Source organism: Lampris incognitus, chromosome 4 (genome assembly GCF_029633865.1).
Source record: "Lampris incognitus isolate fLamInc1 chromosome 4, fLamInc1.hap2, whole genome shotgun sequence".
NCBI classification, from domain to species: domain Eukaryota; kingdom Metazoa; phylum Chordata; class Actinopteri; order Lampriformes; family Lampridae; genus Lampris; species Lampris incognitus.
The window spans coordinates 52,922,362-52,939,759 of record NC_079214.1 but is presented as its reverse complement, the minus strand read 5'-3'; the positions used below and the strand labels follow the sequence as shown (position 1 = coordinate 52,939,759).

The following is a 17,398-nucleotide window of genomic DNA, read 5'->3' as shown; positions in this document are numbered from 1 at the left end:
GAGAGAGAGAGAGAGAGAGACTGTCATCCTGATGGATTGCCTCAGAGGAGAGGATCGATGATTGCAAACAGATTAAAGGCATTCCAACAAAACTTCCTGTAAGTATTAAAGGAAAATTCCGGGTTTTTTTTTTTTTTTTACAAATTGGGTCTTATTTTTTTAGTTTTTTGCCATTGTGCATGTCAGTTATATTATTCCACTCATTTCATTTATAAGATTTTGAACATGGGACCCCACAGCACAGCCTTATAACAGCGTCTTAAAGGGCATCAGAACATGAGGCTCACAACATAAAGCCCCTAGTGCCCCAGTTACTGTCACAGCCCCGGCTGTATCTCCAGTTGTCTCCCTTGGGTTTCTATGGGTTTCCCTTGTCCCCTTTCTATCTCTGTCTCCATGTGCGTGTATGTGGTGTGGGCGTGACTTTCTTCCCTGACACTCTCCGGCTCCCTCCTGATTGGGGCTCATTCATCTCACCTGCCCAGCCTGCACACCTGCCCTCCGTCCACTCACCGCCAGATCGTTGTTCCAACCACTGTGGTAGTCTCTCGCTCTGTGCCGGTCTGCAATAGTATATTCAGAGTCATTCCTCTTGTTTTTTGTATTACCTGTATTTACCTTATTTCCTTGTGCTTCCAGGATCACTACCCTCCGGCCTGCCTGCCCATTTACTAACCCTCCTGAGCTTATCCTCAGCCAGCCACCATTGCCTCACTACTTTCTGCCTTACCTGCCCCCCTCATTCCCCTTTATTCCTACAATAAGCCTCTTTTCATATGTCTTCCAGTCTGTGTTTGGGTCCACCTCTACTGATCATAACGGTTGCATGATCTCCCATTATCTATGACCTCTCAATTGTGCTGGCTTATAGATCATCAGTCTATACCAACAGATTGATTAAAATATGATAAAATTTGACATTTTTGTGTGATAACTTGCATCTTGCACTTTCACTGTCACTTCATGATATGCATGGTTTAGATAAATGGGTTAAACTGGTCTTATGGGGGGCATCAGAATATCCCCATAAGATGCCGCTGTATAGCTGAGTCAATCGTTGGTCCCGTGTCCAAAATCTATACAGTGAAGCTGGGGGTAAAAAGATATAATCAATATGCATGATGGCAAAAACTATGAAAATAAGACCTAGGTTGTACGCACACAAAAAGAAAAACGAAAAACCCCGGAATAATCCTTTACAACTGTTTGCTGACCCAGAGGGCTGCGTTCTCAGAGGAGGAGCTTGGTCGCTTGTTTCCATGCGAGGATGCTGATTTCAGAGTACTCCCAGAGACATGCACTGCGCTTTAAGATGAATACGAATGAAAGGTGAAAGTGCAGAAGGAGAGAACCGGGAGTTCAGATTATTTATTTTCTCATTCTTGCGCGTGATGAGCCAGGGGCACAGCCGGTAGTTTTCATGGTCAGTACACAATCATACCCAACCTTAGTCTGGTTCCTCCGTCTGACACTTCTCACGTCTCTCGTTGAACTTGGGAGTGTGTAGTCGGGGTGGCAGGGGCTGATGTTGTCACAGCAACCGCACCGCTTAGGCAGGTTGGGACCCTGATCGAGCTAGGGGGGCAGCTCTCAACCGGGCAAAGAGGCAAAATGACTGACAGGCCCAACCAATAAAGCATGAAACGGAATGCGAGGGTATACACCGCTATTGTTCAGCAAACATCTCAGGAACGTGCCCCTTTTCATGCTTTCATGCTATTCGATTCTGCTCTGCAGTGAATAGACCTGAGCTCCTTCCTGTAGTAGTCTTAAGCATTTGTTTCCTCGTGTTTGTGTGGTGTTAGTGCGGTTCAATACAAAACTATCCCATGAATGTTTGCCTTGCTTTGGACGGACAATGAAACAATCCATGTATTAAGTTTTTTTTTTTTTTTGCTTCATTTCATGAAAAAAACAAAAATTTGCTTCTGAAATGTGAAAACTGTCACAAGTTCAACCGGGGCATTCGAGTAAAACCGCACAAAGCCCTAGTAGATATCATTGGAGTTAACTTTAGTGAAATCCAGGTCGTCGCACTTGCTCAAAAAAATGGCAGCGTTTGTGAGAATGCAATCCTTTTTTATCATTAAATGCTGAAACAATGAACATCAAGCAATTACATCACACCCGCTCCCCGGTTTCATTCGTTTTAAATCAGGGATTTTTGTAAAAGGTGCAAAAGGGATGGATGGGTAAGGTGTCCCCTCCAAACAGCGGGCCGTTCTGCTGACGGTTTGCAACACTTCTGCAGCTAATCATCCTGAAAACGTCAATTAGCACAATTTCTGTCCTCGGCCAAATTCACTTTGTTCTAATGGTTGTCTCGGAGCCAGAAATAAAAAAGGCCAAGTTATGTTTGAAGTAAAGTATTGTTGCCTGGCAACAGCGATGAAAAGCCAGCAGTGTCTAGGGCCTGGGATTTTTTTTTCTTTCTTTCTGTTGGTCCTTATGCACACACACACACACACACACACACACACACACACACACACACACACACACACACACACACACACACACACACACACACACACACACCATAGTTGTACCCAGCAGCAATTTTGCGGAGGTATTTTGAGGATACATGCTGAAATGTACTGTAAGTCTGCCTGTTAGTGGATTGAGGCAAACTGCATTAGATAACACGCTATATGATATCCTCCGACATCCTGCAGACATACAATGCAGTGTTGTAATGAGGGGTTACCAGATAACTTTACCGCGATGACATCCATGCACAGCAAAGTAGGTTTAATGTTTATGAAATGGATTGACTGTAAATGGCGTCGTATCACATAATGTTTCCCAGATGCAACCCCCCCCCATCCCATCAGCATATGTTTGTTTTTCTGCTCTTTAAAGGATACTGTGATGTCTGGGGATTTGCAGCGAAGGAACAGAGCAGATGGACTGATCTCTGACTCTTATGCTCCACTGAATAAATACAGTGGGAGGCCGGTTGAGGCTCCACTAAACGGAGCTTGCACTCTTGTGCCATCTAGTGATCTGTTGGTAACAGACGCTCAGTAGATGGTCCCTGAAACTGTATTTCTTACATTTCAGCCCTGGGAGCTGTCCAGTACAGCCGTGGTCTTCCTACTGTTGCCCTTTTAGCAGCATCACTGCAGTATTTTGTGGGTTCCGGGCCCTGTTGAAGGGCACCTCAATGATGGCCGCCAAAGCAAGGGGAAAACAGGACTTTTCTCCGGCGGCTTACTGTTACATATGATATTAAGTGTGTTTCCCCATTCAATGGGTCTGTGGAGGAAGTTATGTTAATCGCAAAAAGGCATGGTAGCCAAAAATAGAACGATCACTGACAGTGAAGATGTTTATTCCAAAAGCTGAATTCCTTTAACGGTGTGTGTGTGTGTGGGGGGGGGGGGGTTGACCTGTTTTCCATGTTGCTCTGATACAGTAGCTCACATCTTCACAGTGTTAAACTAACAAACATAAAAAAGATGATGGCACAGTAGACTGACATAGACGACAGACATAAAATTCGTAAAGCCAGTATGAAAACAGAAAGTGCTTCTGCTTGGCTGTGTGGGAGTGACCAGCTGCCTGTCCAAGTCTCAGCCCCACAAGCCGATCTGGAGTCGGTGGACGTAGCGCCGGGGGCGGACATCACAGGTCGTGGGGGCCGGGGACTTAGGCGAAGTTCTTCTTGAGGAAGTTGATGAGTCCATTGGTGGAGGAGTCATGTGAGTGGACCTCTGTCTTGTCCTTGAGCTCAGGCTCAATTTTCTTGGCCAGCTGTTTGCCCAGCTCCACTCTGAGGCAGAGGAGGTAGAGATGTGAGAAAACGCACTAAAACACACACAAGCACAACTCCAGAAAATACGAAGGCTTTCAATCTAAGATAGTGTGTTCAGAAAAAAAAATCATTCTTCAATTTTGTACAAGTATTAAAAACACAACATTGTCTTGCAAATGCTTTTCAAAAATAAGATAATTCTGATAAACGTAAGGAGAAAATCTCCTCTTTATCCTCTGGATGGGCCAAAGAGTCAGCCAGCTAATGTGACGGTGATGCGTCTGACAGTCTGACAGGTTGGGGTGTAAGTATCTTGCTCAAGGATACTTGGGGACAAATGCCACCTTGCAGGGGGCTCAAATCTGGGGTCCCCAGTAAGGCCAGCAGTCATTTTGTTAGAGTGATCACACATTTTAAAAAAATTGTTGCGCTCTCATTTGGCAATGGAGTCATTCACATACACCCAAACAATAGGTACGGGCACAACTCAAGAGCAGCATAGACACAGTAAAAACGAGGGTGAGTATATTGTGAAATCCCGCTAACATGCAGTAGCATACATTCACTCCTGGGAGAAAGACACAACTACAGCTTACTCCTGCAACTTGTGAGCAGGAGAGCAGCCCCCACGGTAGCAGTTAATGCTTAAATGCTCAAGAGCACCTTGACGGTGGTGGTGGTGGTGGGGGCATCTGCACCAATAGATAAAAAAGTTACAGATTTTGGAAACTCTAGTCTTCCGGGATCATTACAATTTCACCCTGCCCTAACCTAATATATTCACAGTGTAGAACTCACCCCCACTGGTCAAAGCTGTTGATCTCCCACATGACACCCTGGACGAAGATCTTTTGCTCGTACATTGCTGTAAAACAATACACAAAAACATTAGAGAAAGGACTTTTCCACAGAGAGACTTTAGGGACTGTTCAAATGCAACGAGGCTTTGAATGAACAAAACAGATTTGCACCTGACCCTTAGTTTGGCCTCTTAGTGACATAATAAACAAGCCTCTATTTGCTTTATGTTTCTATATCCTACTGTTCTCACCCTCAGCCCAGTAGCTCTTTTGCAGGCGTTGCATGCACCCCTTGCCGTGTTTCAGAGACCAAGAAATGTTCCACTGCGGCATAGAGTTATATCACTAATACTGCAAATACTACAAGCAACACTATCAGTGTTTCTTTATGTAAAACTGAATACAGTAGCAATGCAGCTCATGTGCACCATGCATCACTCTCACCAATAAGTACTCCAAGTGTGTAAGGAGTCAGTTTCTTGAAGATGATGGAGTTGGTGGGCCTGTTTCCTTGGAATACCTGCATTGAATAATCAAAAACATTTCATGGTACAAACGGCTTAATGGGCATGACTGTCCTTACAGCATGAGACGTGGATTTCTATGCTTATTTAGAACTGTCTTGGTCAATAGGGGGCAGCACTACCCTTTCAACAGTCTCATCAGTCCTCAGTCCATAATGCACCTGGTGTGACACTGAAGTATTATGTCAGACCAACATGAGGGGTGAGTGTCTTCTCTATCATCTGCTAATGTGAACTGGTGAATGAATATTCATGTTTTTTTGTGATGTGCACCAAGGAATAATTAAATATTTAGTTGCATGTAGGTCCTCAGACAAAATAATTATGAAGACCACAACTTACAAGTACACAGTAATCTAGACTCAGCAGCAATTGCTAAATTTTTTAGTATTTCTTAGCCATGGTATGTCTTTACAATAGGAGATAGTGGACGGTAGCAGCAGAGTATGTCAGTACTTTACAGAAGTCACATGGCTTGTAAATAGAAATAATCTCTGCTTTACTCTGTACTTTTTTCCTTTATCCTTTGTTGCTCTAAATGACACTTAATGGCAAGCCTATTTGCTAAAAGCACTCAATAAGCATATACATTTTACATAATACTTTATATAAGGATAATCTTTAAATTTTGAGATGAAGCCCTTCAGTGTTGCGCCTCTTCTATTTCGTTGAGTATCATTGTTCCTTTTCTTATTGTCACATGAGAAGAGCAGTGCTACAAACAGGACATCTATGGCCTTCTCTTTCTGACTACATCTAATGTGACCTGACTTACTTTGTGTGGCAGAATCTTCTCCAGAGCTTCTCCGCTCAGGCCACTGGCCTCCAGTTCCTTCTTGGCCTCCTCTGTGGTCTTCCCAGTCATGAGAGCCTCAGTCTGAGCCAGGAAGTTGGCCACCAGGATCTGCAGGAACACCAGAACCAAATCAACACACACAGAGCTCTAGATACACAACTGTGACCTCGGACGTGTACTACAAGCAGTGCAAAGTCAGATAAAATCTTACAGAATTTTCTTGCCAGTATCTTACACATTTTGTATGTTTTCTCAGTACAACTCATCAACATGTTTGTTTCTCTTCGTGGAATTATGGTTGCCACAATATCTTTGGCTTTCTTTACATGCTTATATGCTTTACATATTTCAAAATGTGTTAATTACTGTGTTAAACCTAGTTTAATTCATCATCATCATCATCGGTGGTCACTCGGGGTCAAGTATGACTGTCCTCCTTCTGAGTCTTCAGCTGGGTGTGGAGGCCGATCCTGGAGCTTCATAATGGGAGGACACCTGCATGTGACAACTTTTTACGTGGAGTGGCTGATGTGCCTGCAGCCACCACACAGTCCTTGGCAGGGGGTGGACAGAGTCCAATGGCATGTAGAACCAAGACAATTGGAGATCACCCTCTGTTCCAGCCTTCATCCGCCTTCACTGCCATTGTGACCTGGAGACATCTTCCACCAGTTCCACCGTTGAGGTCTTTCTGGGATCACGCTTCATCTGGAACCCCTTGACCTATCCACCTTGGGTGATCCTACCAGGAGCCAAGCTCCGGACGGCATAGTTCTTGTGATCATTGGTACACGCAAGCGTCTCCACCATGGCAAGGTGGCGATCCAGGAGAAGCTATTGTAATTATAAATGCAAGACTACATGCATATGAATGCCTTTCATCAGAGGAGGACAAAGTGTGAAGGCAGCCAGTGGACTGCACTGCAGGAAGATGGAAGGGTTCAGTATGTGGTTCAAGGATACTTAAGACAGGGACGAACACATTGGCTGATATGGAAAAGGCACCTGTGATGTTCTCGTTAAGGGGTGGTTTCTCTAAACAACAGGTCACTAACATAAATAATAATAATAAGTGAAAAAACCTCAACTGTTCCTAACCGTTAAAAACATTATGGTACTTACTCAAGTCATGTCAAATTTGTCTGTGTAGCCCAAATTCACAAATTAGTCCCAAAGGACTTTACAATTAGTGCAATACATGGCACCCCCTATCTTTAGAGCCCCTCGACTCAGATGAAGAAAAACTCCAAAAAAACAAAAAACAACCCTTATCAGGGAAAAAAATGTAGGGGAGACCTCAGGAAGCGCAACAGAGCAGAGGTCCCTCTTCCAGGATGGACAGACATACAATAAGTGTCAAATACACAGAGTACACAAAAGTAACATAGTTTCTATGTACAACCAGAGTTACATTATAGTAACTGGTTAGCGACTCAGCACTGACATGCCCGCTGCAATCCTACATCAGTAATGCAATGACAGTGAGATCAGTGCATCTTAATCTAATCAGTGGAAACTGAGAGACCATTTAAGTGCACAACTTTCGAGAAAAGTCTGTTTTGTTTCAAGTTATTGTTATATGAAGTTTTGTGATTTCTTCCCAATAGTAAGTAAAACTGCATGAGAGGGAGAAACTGAATAAAATCATTTGGTGGCAATGTTTCAAATTTGAAACCGTGTAAGTGGGAATAACGATTAAGCATTTCTTGGTGTGTGAATGTTATAAACTTTTAAGGAAGAGAGCCACCAGTTCAGTGGGTGTGCATAGTGCTGCACTACTATCTAATATGAGTCAGTCGTAGATACTTGTTTAATGGCATATTTCATCAAAATATACTCAGTATATACCTCTCCATACTCATATACCTTCCATACTCAAAAATATCCTTTATTACACTACTGGTCCCTATACAAACTTGGGAAAAAATTGATTTACTTGGATAAATCAACAACTTTTTCCATTGTTCCATGGTATTACCTTGTGATGCAGGCTGTCTCTGATGGGGTGCTGGGACTGAGCTGGGATGAGGAAGTCAGCAGGGACCATGCGAGTTCCTATGGGAAACAAAGTGAGGCTGAATTAGGTGGGCATTTTCTACACTGTGTGTGAGACAGAAAGGCTTCATACGGTCTATACTGGGCCTCCTTGGATAAGGCTAACAATGTAGTCTTACCATCAATATAACAAACATAAGCTTTTATAATATTTTGCAGTCTTTTGATAGTGAAACTGATGGGTATTACCAGAACTTGTTAACAGAAATAAAAAGTAGAGCTTTGGTTCACAGGCAATCCATTGATATTGGCTTGGATGCTAAGCATAAGCCTACATTTCAAACTTGGTGGGGGTTTTTTTCTTTTTCTGTTAACATCTGTTTCAGTTGTGGACAACTACAGGGGACGTGTGCCATGAGAACTCTCAAGGGATGATAATAATAATAATATATAGATAATGGGTAGCTACCTTTACACACACTATGATTTGTTGCTTGGATAGAGTTGGAAAGCAAGCAGAACAAAGCAAGCTAAGCTTTATCGATTGATGCTGACGATAAACATGACTGTTGCTTGGCATTATGGGCTCCCTGAGAAGACACTGGACACCACTGACCCACCAACCCCCCAACCTGTAATGTGTAACATACTACATTGGTATCCCGTCTTTCTGAAAGGCCCCTTTCAGTTTGGGGCCCCCTGACAGTACTCCAAGGGGATGATGATAAATTCACTTGGAGTCCAAAAAATATTCATTCATTCGTTCATTCGTTCATTCATTCATTCATTCATTCATTCATTCATTCATTCATTCATTCATTCATTCATTCATTCATTCAGTCATTCATTCATTCATTCATTCATATGCTCTCATTTACATTTATTCAAATTCAGTTTGGATGAGTTTGTTCCAAAATGAGACATTCACCATTTGCAAAGGGACATTTTCGAGAAATCATTGATTGCACAAAGTGAAAGCGACATATTGTACTTTTTAAAAAAGGTTTCCAGACAGTAGATAACTAAAGTCATTGGTTAGAAATTTGAACAAACACTTACAGACTGGGTTCTTTTATTATTCAGCAACATCGAATAATCAACTTTACTGTAAATTATTCAATTGATGCATTCAGTGTGAATTAACTCATCCATGGTTAATGTACCCTTCATGTCTGAACAGTACCTTGGTGGATGAGCTGGTAGAAGGCGTGCTGTCCATTGGTTCCTGGTTCACCCCAGACGATGGGTCCAGTGTGATAGTTCACACGAGTCCCATGGTTTGTGATATACTTCCCATTTGACTCCATGTCGCCCTACATAAAGAATAAAGAACACACTTAAATTTGGTTTTACGCTGTAGATAGGATCAATATAGCAAGTGAACAGGCCTCTCTGTGCTTTATGTCAAATGAAGCGACTAATATTTAAAGCACTAATCTATTTTGCCATCAACGAACAAGCTAAATGATAAAACTGAAAAATGAAGTTGTACTGTAGACTCATGTTAGATTTGTTTGCGCTTTTACATCCAAGGCAGCTTATTTCACTGAAGGCACAGAAAGGAATAAATGTCTACATATACATTAAAGTTACTGCACACTGTCGACAGATCTGCAAAGTCAGTCACACTTTTGCCATCAGAGTCCAGCACTGTACCTGGAAAACTTAGGTCGACACACTTTCATAGTTTGCTTTTTGTAATGTTTCACATTCTGCCCAGTGGTTAAGCTTGTTTTTCATTTTCTTTTTGTTTTTTTTGTTATGAATTTGTTTTATAATAGTTTTTCTTTTGAATATGTTTCCCAGTTTCTTTTTTCATTTCATACTCTTTTTCCTACCAATATTGATATCATTACAAGTTCCTTTATTTATTTTTTTGTGTGTGAGCCAGACTGCATTGATTCATCCTTCAAGTGTACTTGGGTGACAGTTCTTTACTCTTTCTTTTGGTGATTCACAAAGGTGAGAAGACACTTTATTATTTGCCGTTGTACATACATACAACGAAATTTGTTTTCTGCATATAACCTATCCTATACTGGGAGCAGTGGGCAGCTGCAGCGCCCGGGGACCAACTCCAATTCTTCTTTCCATCGACTTGGTCAGGGGCACAGACAGGAGTATTAACCCTAACATGCATGTCTTTTTGATGGTGGGAGGAACCTGGAGCACCCGGAGGAAACCCACGCAGACACAGGAATAACATGCTAACTCTACACAGAAAGGACCTGGGACAGCCTAGGGTTCAAACCCAGGACCTTCTTGCTGTGGGGCAACAGTGCTAACCACTGGGCCACCGTTCCGCCCAGGTAGGATAAACACACACCTGTTGGAAATAGGCAGTGAAACGGTGCATGTACTGGTCATAAGGCAGCATGGCGTGCGTCTCAGCATGGAAGAAGTTGATGTACCAGATTCCCAACAATGCCAGCAGGACGGGGGCGTTCTTGTCCAGAGGAGCAGTGCGGAAGTGGTTGTCCTGGAGAGGAGAGCGAAATGTTGTATCGGCATTAAGAATACACAGAGGCAATTAGATTATGCTCTTATAAGCTAACTCTGTGGTACTTACCATCCAGTGAGCACCTGAAAGAAGCTTCTCATAGTTGTCAAAACCTAGAAGAGGGAAACATAATAAAAAAGTAAAGCGAGTGAATTAACATTTGAATCTAGGAACGAAGAGTGTTATGAATAATCTATTATCTGTGCTGTTTCTTGCACTGTGTGTGAGGAAATGGTATCCTTGGACCATTTGTGTCACGCATATGTGCCTTGTGTAAGTACTACCATGATAATCTGCAAATTGTCATTAACTTTTAGCAAAAATATCAACAAGACAAAAGCCTGTACATTTATCAGACTTGACAATTAAAGTGATCCTGATTGATTGCCTGGGTTCTTGATTTCTTGATCACCAAAATAATTTTAGAATACATTGATTACTTACTAATTACGATTTTTGGATTCCCGCAGATTTTTCATTCTGATCAATCTATATCATTCCATTATTCTGTTTAATCTATGAGGTTATATAGTCTCATATTGTATCGTATCGTATCGTATCGTATCGTATCATATTGTATCATATCACATCACATTGTATCATATTGTATTGTATTGTTTCATATTGTGCTCCGGGAAGGAACAAGTGCTGATCAGTAGGAGGGCAAAGAGTGTTTGGACCGGTGTTAAATCAACAAGGTTTGTAGTATCTATGTGACAATCTCTTTACTCCAGTGTACAACGGAGGAGCTGCTCAGCTATCAAGGTTAGAGAGAATCTCGAGCTGACTACATTTCTGTTGACAGGTTTTCTTTATCTGAGTCTACACAATAAATAGCAGATCAAGACCAACTCTCCAGTGTTCGCAGTTTTCTTAAAATTTAGCTCATAACACATGAACGAAAATATAACTTTTCAGTTTGGTCTAAAGATAATTTAAACTTTAAAATGGTTTATATCTGAGCACATACCAATGTGCAGGGCAATGGCCATTCCAATTGCAGACCACAGGGAGAAACGACCACCAACCCACTATAGGAGAGAAAACAACTGATGAAAAATGCTGACTTGTAGTCAGCCATATCTCATGAGTTTATGGTGTACTTCTCAAGTTTTGACCTTTTAACTCTTACTAAGCTATCAACTATCTTTTCTCCATTTAGGGGAAAGGAGCTGTAATGGCTTAACGTAGTAATGCTAAGGCCTCATAAATGCCTCACATGAAAATTGCACCTATAACATACATTATACACGTAAAACTGCTGCAAAAATTCAGCAAGCAACCACTCTACCCCTGACATAAAGGGCATATTAGGGTTGTTACCCTTTAAATACCAACAATGTAACTAAATGTGGCTCCCTGACCTTTGATGCAAGCCAGTCTGTACAGTAACCTCTGCAAGAGAGAAGGTCACTACCAATAATATCGTGCTCTTCAGAGCAGCACTGCGTTGACAGGCTTCTGATTACCCAGCAGCTGCTGGCCAGTGTCCATTCTACCTACTTCACAGGTCAAAAGTCAAGCCTATTTATAGCCATAGCTACAGCTTCAGGCTCCATCATGGCCAGAAAACATTTCCTGCTGCTATACACATACTGCATACTCACATCCCAGAACTCGAACATGTTCTCTGTGTCAATGCCGAAGTCCTTAACTTTGGGCTGAGGGAAAGAGGGAGATGTTGGATATCATACAAGTCTTTTTGAACAGGGATTTGATTGCCTTTGTAAATGGTCCCTTGTGAATGAACAGTTAAAACAACAGATTTACCCCGTTTGTGGAGAGTGCCACAAAGTGCTTGGCAACAGCAGATTTCTGTGGCAAGATAAGATGTATTAGATACCACATAGGATGTGTGGATACAGCACATTACCACAATATAATGCTGCTTTCTTTGTCAATGGTGTACTTACATCTTTAGCATGCTCAAGGAACCATGCCTTGGCGGACTCAGCATTGGTAATGGTCTCTTGTGTTGTGAATGTCTGAAAAGTTAGAATACATTTAGAAAGATAAACTTGCTCACATCAAGTTACAATGTCAATGTCAGACTTTACAAAATAATTTATGAAAAGTGAAGACCAAAATGTTTCATTGCAGTATATCTACCATTTTGAAAAACCAACACCTATTCTAACAAAGTAATTGCTGGCACTGAGTTAAAGCACATTCATGTCTATGACTAAAGCTCATCCTTTTTTCTTTTTCCCCCCTTTATTATCGCTGGCTGGATTTGAACCGGCAACACTTGCACCTATGGCGTATGCATTGTAACCATTCTGCTACAGAGGCACTCCAAGCTCATCTTGCAACTTGTAAAATAATTGTTTTCGAGGGCAGAATCATCTGCATCTAAATATCGACCAATGAACCTAAGTCAGCAGAATTTCTACAAAACAGAGATAGTGTCTTTGCATAAAAAAATAATCATATTTTATTTCATTCCTGTCTATGCTTCTTGTCTCTATCTGCCACGGTTGGAAAGCTGACACGAGAGACATTCATACATGACTGTAAGCGTTGACTGATGTTACATTGGCTTACATTTCCTGAAAAAGCATGACATGGCTTAAAGCCCTGCAGCAAAACCACATTCCCCTGCCTGAATGGAAACTTCAATTACACTAAGCGAATGTTTCCAAGTCTAGGAGTAGCCGTCATAACTTACTAATTACTGTACAAACCAACTATGTGAGCAACTGGGTCGATTGGGTGTCTGGTTTTGATTGCCAGATTTTTGATTGAGCCAGCGAGGTTGAGCACAAATCAAGATTTGAATTCTTGAAACACCTTATTTAGAGTGGTGCAGTATACACAACATTGTATAGGCAGCTAGTCACCTTTGATGCAACGATGAAGAGGGTGGTCTCAGCATTGAGATGTGCCAGGGTTTTGGCAATGTGTGTACCATCAATGTTGGACACGAACCAAACATGGGGCCCTCCCTTTGAGTAGGGTTTCAGGGCTTCAGTCACCATCAGTGGACCCTAAAATTCAAGTCAAGAGATTGCCAACAATAAGTTCAAGTTAAATTCTCCACAAAGTGCTCGCTACACATGGATTAATCAGAAGTCTCTTGTGTTGTGAACGTCTAAAAAGTTAGAGATAAAATAACAAACAGGAGAGATTTTTTTTCTTTATTTTCACTTTCTGACAGATTTTAGGATTCGAGGCCAGAGCCTGTTGGTGCGCACGTGTTTACATGACTCGATAGGAGAACACTACGATGGACTGCAGCAGTAAAGAGTAAATGACAGTCTGTGGAAAAGGAAATGAGGGCAAAGTAATGACTGCTATGATGGAAGTAAAAGTAGATGGTAAGTTGTACTTGAAAAGATGCTGTTGAGTCTCAACTAAAGCAACACAATAAGACAATTATGCAAGGGCTTATTGTTGAATTTGACATTTCCACAAATATGCGTAATTTTCGCACTCACAAGGTCAGATCCTCCAATGCCAACATTGACAACATCGGTGATGGCTTTTCCAGTGTAGCCCTTCCACTCCCCACTACGAACTCTCTGCGAAAATTGCAGTGTATGAAATGTATGAAAGTGAAATTGCGGAACACATGAATACACAATTTTTGGAATGTGTAAAACGACAGCATCTCACTCCATGATGGTGAAATATAGGAAGTGGAAGAGAACAGTTGTGTCTCTCTTGGGCTTGATTCTACTCACATGACAGAAGCCCTTCATCTTCTCCAGCACCTTGTTGACATCTGGCATCACATCCTTACCACCGACCATGATGGGGGTGTTGGAACGGTTCCTCAGAGCTACATGTAGCACGGCACGGCCCTGCACATCCAAGGCACCGGGCACAGGGCAGAGTTAGTACACACATTGGTTTCCTCAGGCACTCAGCATTGGGGACCCCAGTCCCTCTTGTTTCTGGCTACTTATAAAAATGGTGATTTGAGAAACCGAATACTTTTTTTCACTTTTGCACTCATTGCAAGTGCTTTTGGCTAACAGCACATGATTCAACTGTAAATATAACTATAACATCAAATATAGAGCAGAAGGAAGGAATTCATTTCAGGTAATTGTGTGAGCTACATTTCAGTGGTGTTTTTTTTGGGGGGGGTTGCCTGGATATTATAATTGATCCAAACTAACTAGTTCTCATTAGTTTGCTTTAATTTTGACTGGGTGTGTGTTGCGAAAATGTCACAAAGTAGCAGGCCTCTATGCCTCCTGTATTATCACTGTGCTGCAACTCATTTGTAAGCCAGTGTCACCCCCATTTGTACAGTTTTCAATGGCAGGTTTTTGAGTCACATGGTTGCACTGCTGTTTCAGAAGCCTCTCCAACTCTACCAAGATAAAATGCTTTTTGGGACAGGGTCTGGGGACACTGCTGTCTGATAACCTCAGTGAAGTTGATCTTCTCTCCAGAGAACATCTTCTCCCTGGCAGCCTCCACTCCTCTTGACTTGGCCTACAAAGATAGTAGCAAAGCTTTAAAAATAGTACATTTTAATTATGCAGCGTCACTTTACATTAGGTACATGTAATAAGTCTTAGTTAATAGGTAATAAGGCCATTTTAAGTCCTTATAAAATGCTTATTAACATTATTATGTGTTAATAAGACTATAATAAGCATTAGTTAATAGGTAATAATGCCCTTATAAGTCATAGCTTTTGCATTTGGTGGACTATCAAAATTCTTTTAATAACTTGACCATTAGGGTCCTTAAATGTTACTTGCAAAGCTTGAAGCAGATTGAATTTACAACCTAAGACGAGGGTAAAAAAAAGTAGGTTACGCATATTTTGCAAGCGCCACCTAGTGGCCCACAACGTATTTACTATGCTATTATTAACATACTATTATGTTATGCTATTATAACGTTTATAAACTTACTGTTTATGAAGGTGCACTGGATGTTTTAGTGTGTATAATAGACTCATTGACAAAGAAAGCATTTGAAACACATTCATTTTAATGGATTTTACCAGCTCGACCAACATCTTCACGACTTCATCGGTGATGAGATTCTTGGAGTAATCCAGAAGGATGTCTCCTTCTTCCGTCTTCAGTGTTGTGCTGTGAAACACAGAACGTTGTCGAAGACCAGACTTAATGCTTTATATGGCGTAAGACCATATGAAGATCTGTTCAAAAGCTAGATAATGCCAAATAAAAGGGCGCTCTTCAACCAATATGCTAGTCACTAAAATGATTCTGCAATACATTCAAATACAATAGCAGTTTTAGCATTCAGTTTGAAACTACTATGTTGGGCATAGGAATTAAAGAGAAACTGTGTTAGTGTGTACCTATTTCACCAGAGACATTTGCAACCAAACAAAATGAATGTAAAACCAGCACAGAGAACTCATATCTTTGTATGCTCAATTCATAATTTTCCAGTTAACTGGTGAATTACCCTTTTATCAACCAATTAGATGTGTATATTGAATAACATAAGTACAGCTTTTTGCTAAACCCCAATCCCAACCCCCATCCCTCACCCTAAACCCAGGTCACAACCTGCTCCAGCACTGCCTATCTACACACTCATACACAAGCACTTAAATGCACTTTTTATTCACCCCTAAGCACAATTGTATGTGTAAAGTTAATGTTTGCTTAAATAAATATTGTGCTCTTGTAATGTGCATTTAAATTTGGTGTGTGATGTGTGCTAAATAAAATAAAATTTGATTGATTGACGTTTTTAAAAAAATTTTGCATTAATAAATAGGTGTACGCTCCAAAGTGAATGTTGCATTTGAATAGAAATTACTTTGCATGTTCTGGTTTCGTATGTTGTTGTTCTATGGCAATAGACATGTTAACTGGAAAATAAAAGGACATTGAGATTTAAACATTAAGAAGCAAACTACACATATAGGAAAAAAAAATCCAAAAGTGAGTTTTCAAATGACAGATACCTGAGTTTGCTGAATCTCTCCTTGTCAGCATCAAACATGTGTCTCATATTGAGACCCAAGGCATGGGCTTTGTACCATTCTTGAAGCTTCTGGAAGGTGGGGTCGTGTGTGAGTCCCATATTGTCAAGAGGGGGTTTGCCGCGGTCCGTTCTGCTCAACTACCCTGGCTGAGTGCGGCCAAGCAGGTCAGGGGGAGAGCCTTTTGAAGGACAGCCAGTCTAACACTAGAATTGCCCCTCCTACATGTGACACTATATTCAGGGCCTATGAACAGTACACCGCCAACGTCTGCAGCAAGTTTGAGCACCAGCACAGCAGCACACAACGTCCTGTTGGGTTAGGTTAACGGCCTAATCTGCTTGTATTGCTTGGATTGCTGGCAACCTATGAATTTACGTTTTTTCTTGTTTTTCTCTGTAGTTTCAACACTGCAGCAAACTCCATCAGCAGTACATAGACTTCAGTAGAGTACTAAATTATGAAGTTTATATTAGAGGCAATTGCAAAAAGAAACTGCACATTATATGACCATAGCCATTGCCACACAAAGGTAATATTCATAAACTCTACATTGGTATGCTACATACCTATGTAACATACTGTAAACTACTAATAATACACATTAGTCCCTAGCTAATGGGTCTGACCCTTTAGCCGAGCGGTTAGTGATGTCGCCTTGTGGCGCAGTACATACCGTATCGAATCCCTCCACAATACCTATGTGGAGTCGTTTGTATAGTGGCAGCACACCTAGAATTCCAATGTGCAGTTTAAATGTGAAATATCGGTTAATAAAATCAAAAGAAACTGTGCTTAATACAGCTGAGCTTATATCGCCCTCAAGCGTCCGGTTAATGATCATGTTGTAATATGTGGTTCATGTCTTAAACCAGTCGTTTGGAGGCGACAAAGTCCACAATTTGTTAAGCCACGCAACAGTCCACGGGTACAATCAGCGCGTCATTCTTGTTAAATTCCCTGAAAAACAGTACAGTGCTGGCGATACGTCAATACTAAATATTGTGCTTTTCAGTTTATGCGTGCAGTCGTTATTTATCTCGTTTCTAATCTTATTGAAAGAAGTGTCACGGGCTAACGACCGCCCCCTCCAGATAAAA

General features: G+C 41.3%; 1 protein-coding gene across 1 annotated transcript; it reads right to left on the bottom strand.

The window, feature by feature from the left end:
* Nucleotides 1-3,317: 3,317 nt before the first annotated feature.
* gpib (glucose-6-phosphate isomerase b) lies at nucleotides 3,318-16,454 on the bottom strand. The gene is made up of 18 exons (XM_056278103.1): nucleotides 16,281-16,454; nucleotides 15,339-15,429; nucleotides 14,750-14,818; nucleotides 14,056-14,175; nucleotides 13,810-13,893; nucleotides 13,213-13,359; nucleotides 12,286-12,357; nucleotides 12,143-12,187; nucleotides 11,980-12,033; nucleotides 11,343-11,403; nucleotides 10,442-10,485; nucleotides 10,199-10,351; nucleotides 9,056-9,185; nucleotides 7,856-7,932; nucleotides 5,857-5,985; nucleotides 5,002-5,077; nucleotides 4,556-4,622; nucleotides 3,318-3,775 (listed from the first exon to the last, which is right to left on the bottom strand). Exons 1-18 carry the CDS (start codon nucleotides 16,397-16,399, stop codon nucleotides 3,652-3,654), a joined length of 1,662 nt encoding a protein of 553 aa, XP_056134078.1. The 5' UTR covers nucleotides 16,400-16,454; the 3' UTR covers nucleotides 3,318-3,651.
* Nucleotides 16,455-17,398: the final 944 nt, after the last annotated feature.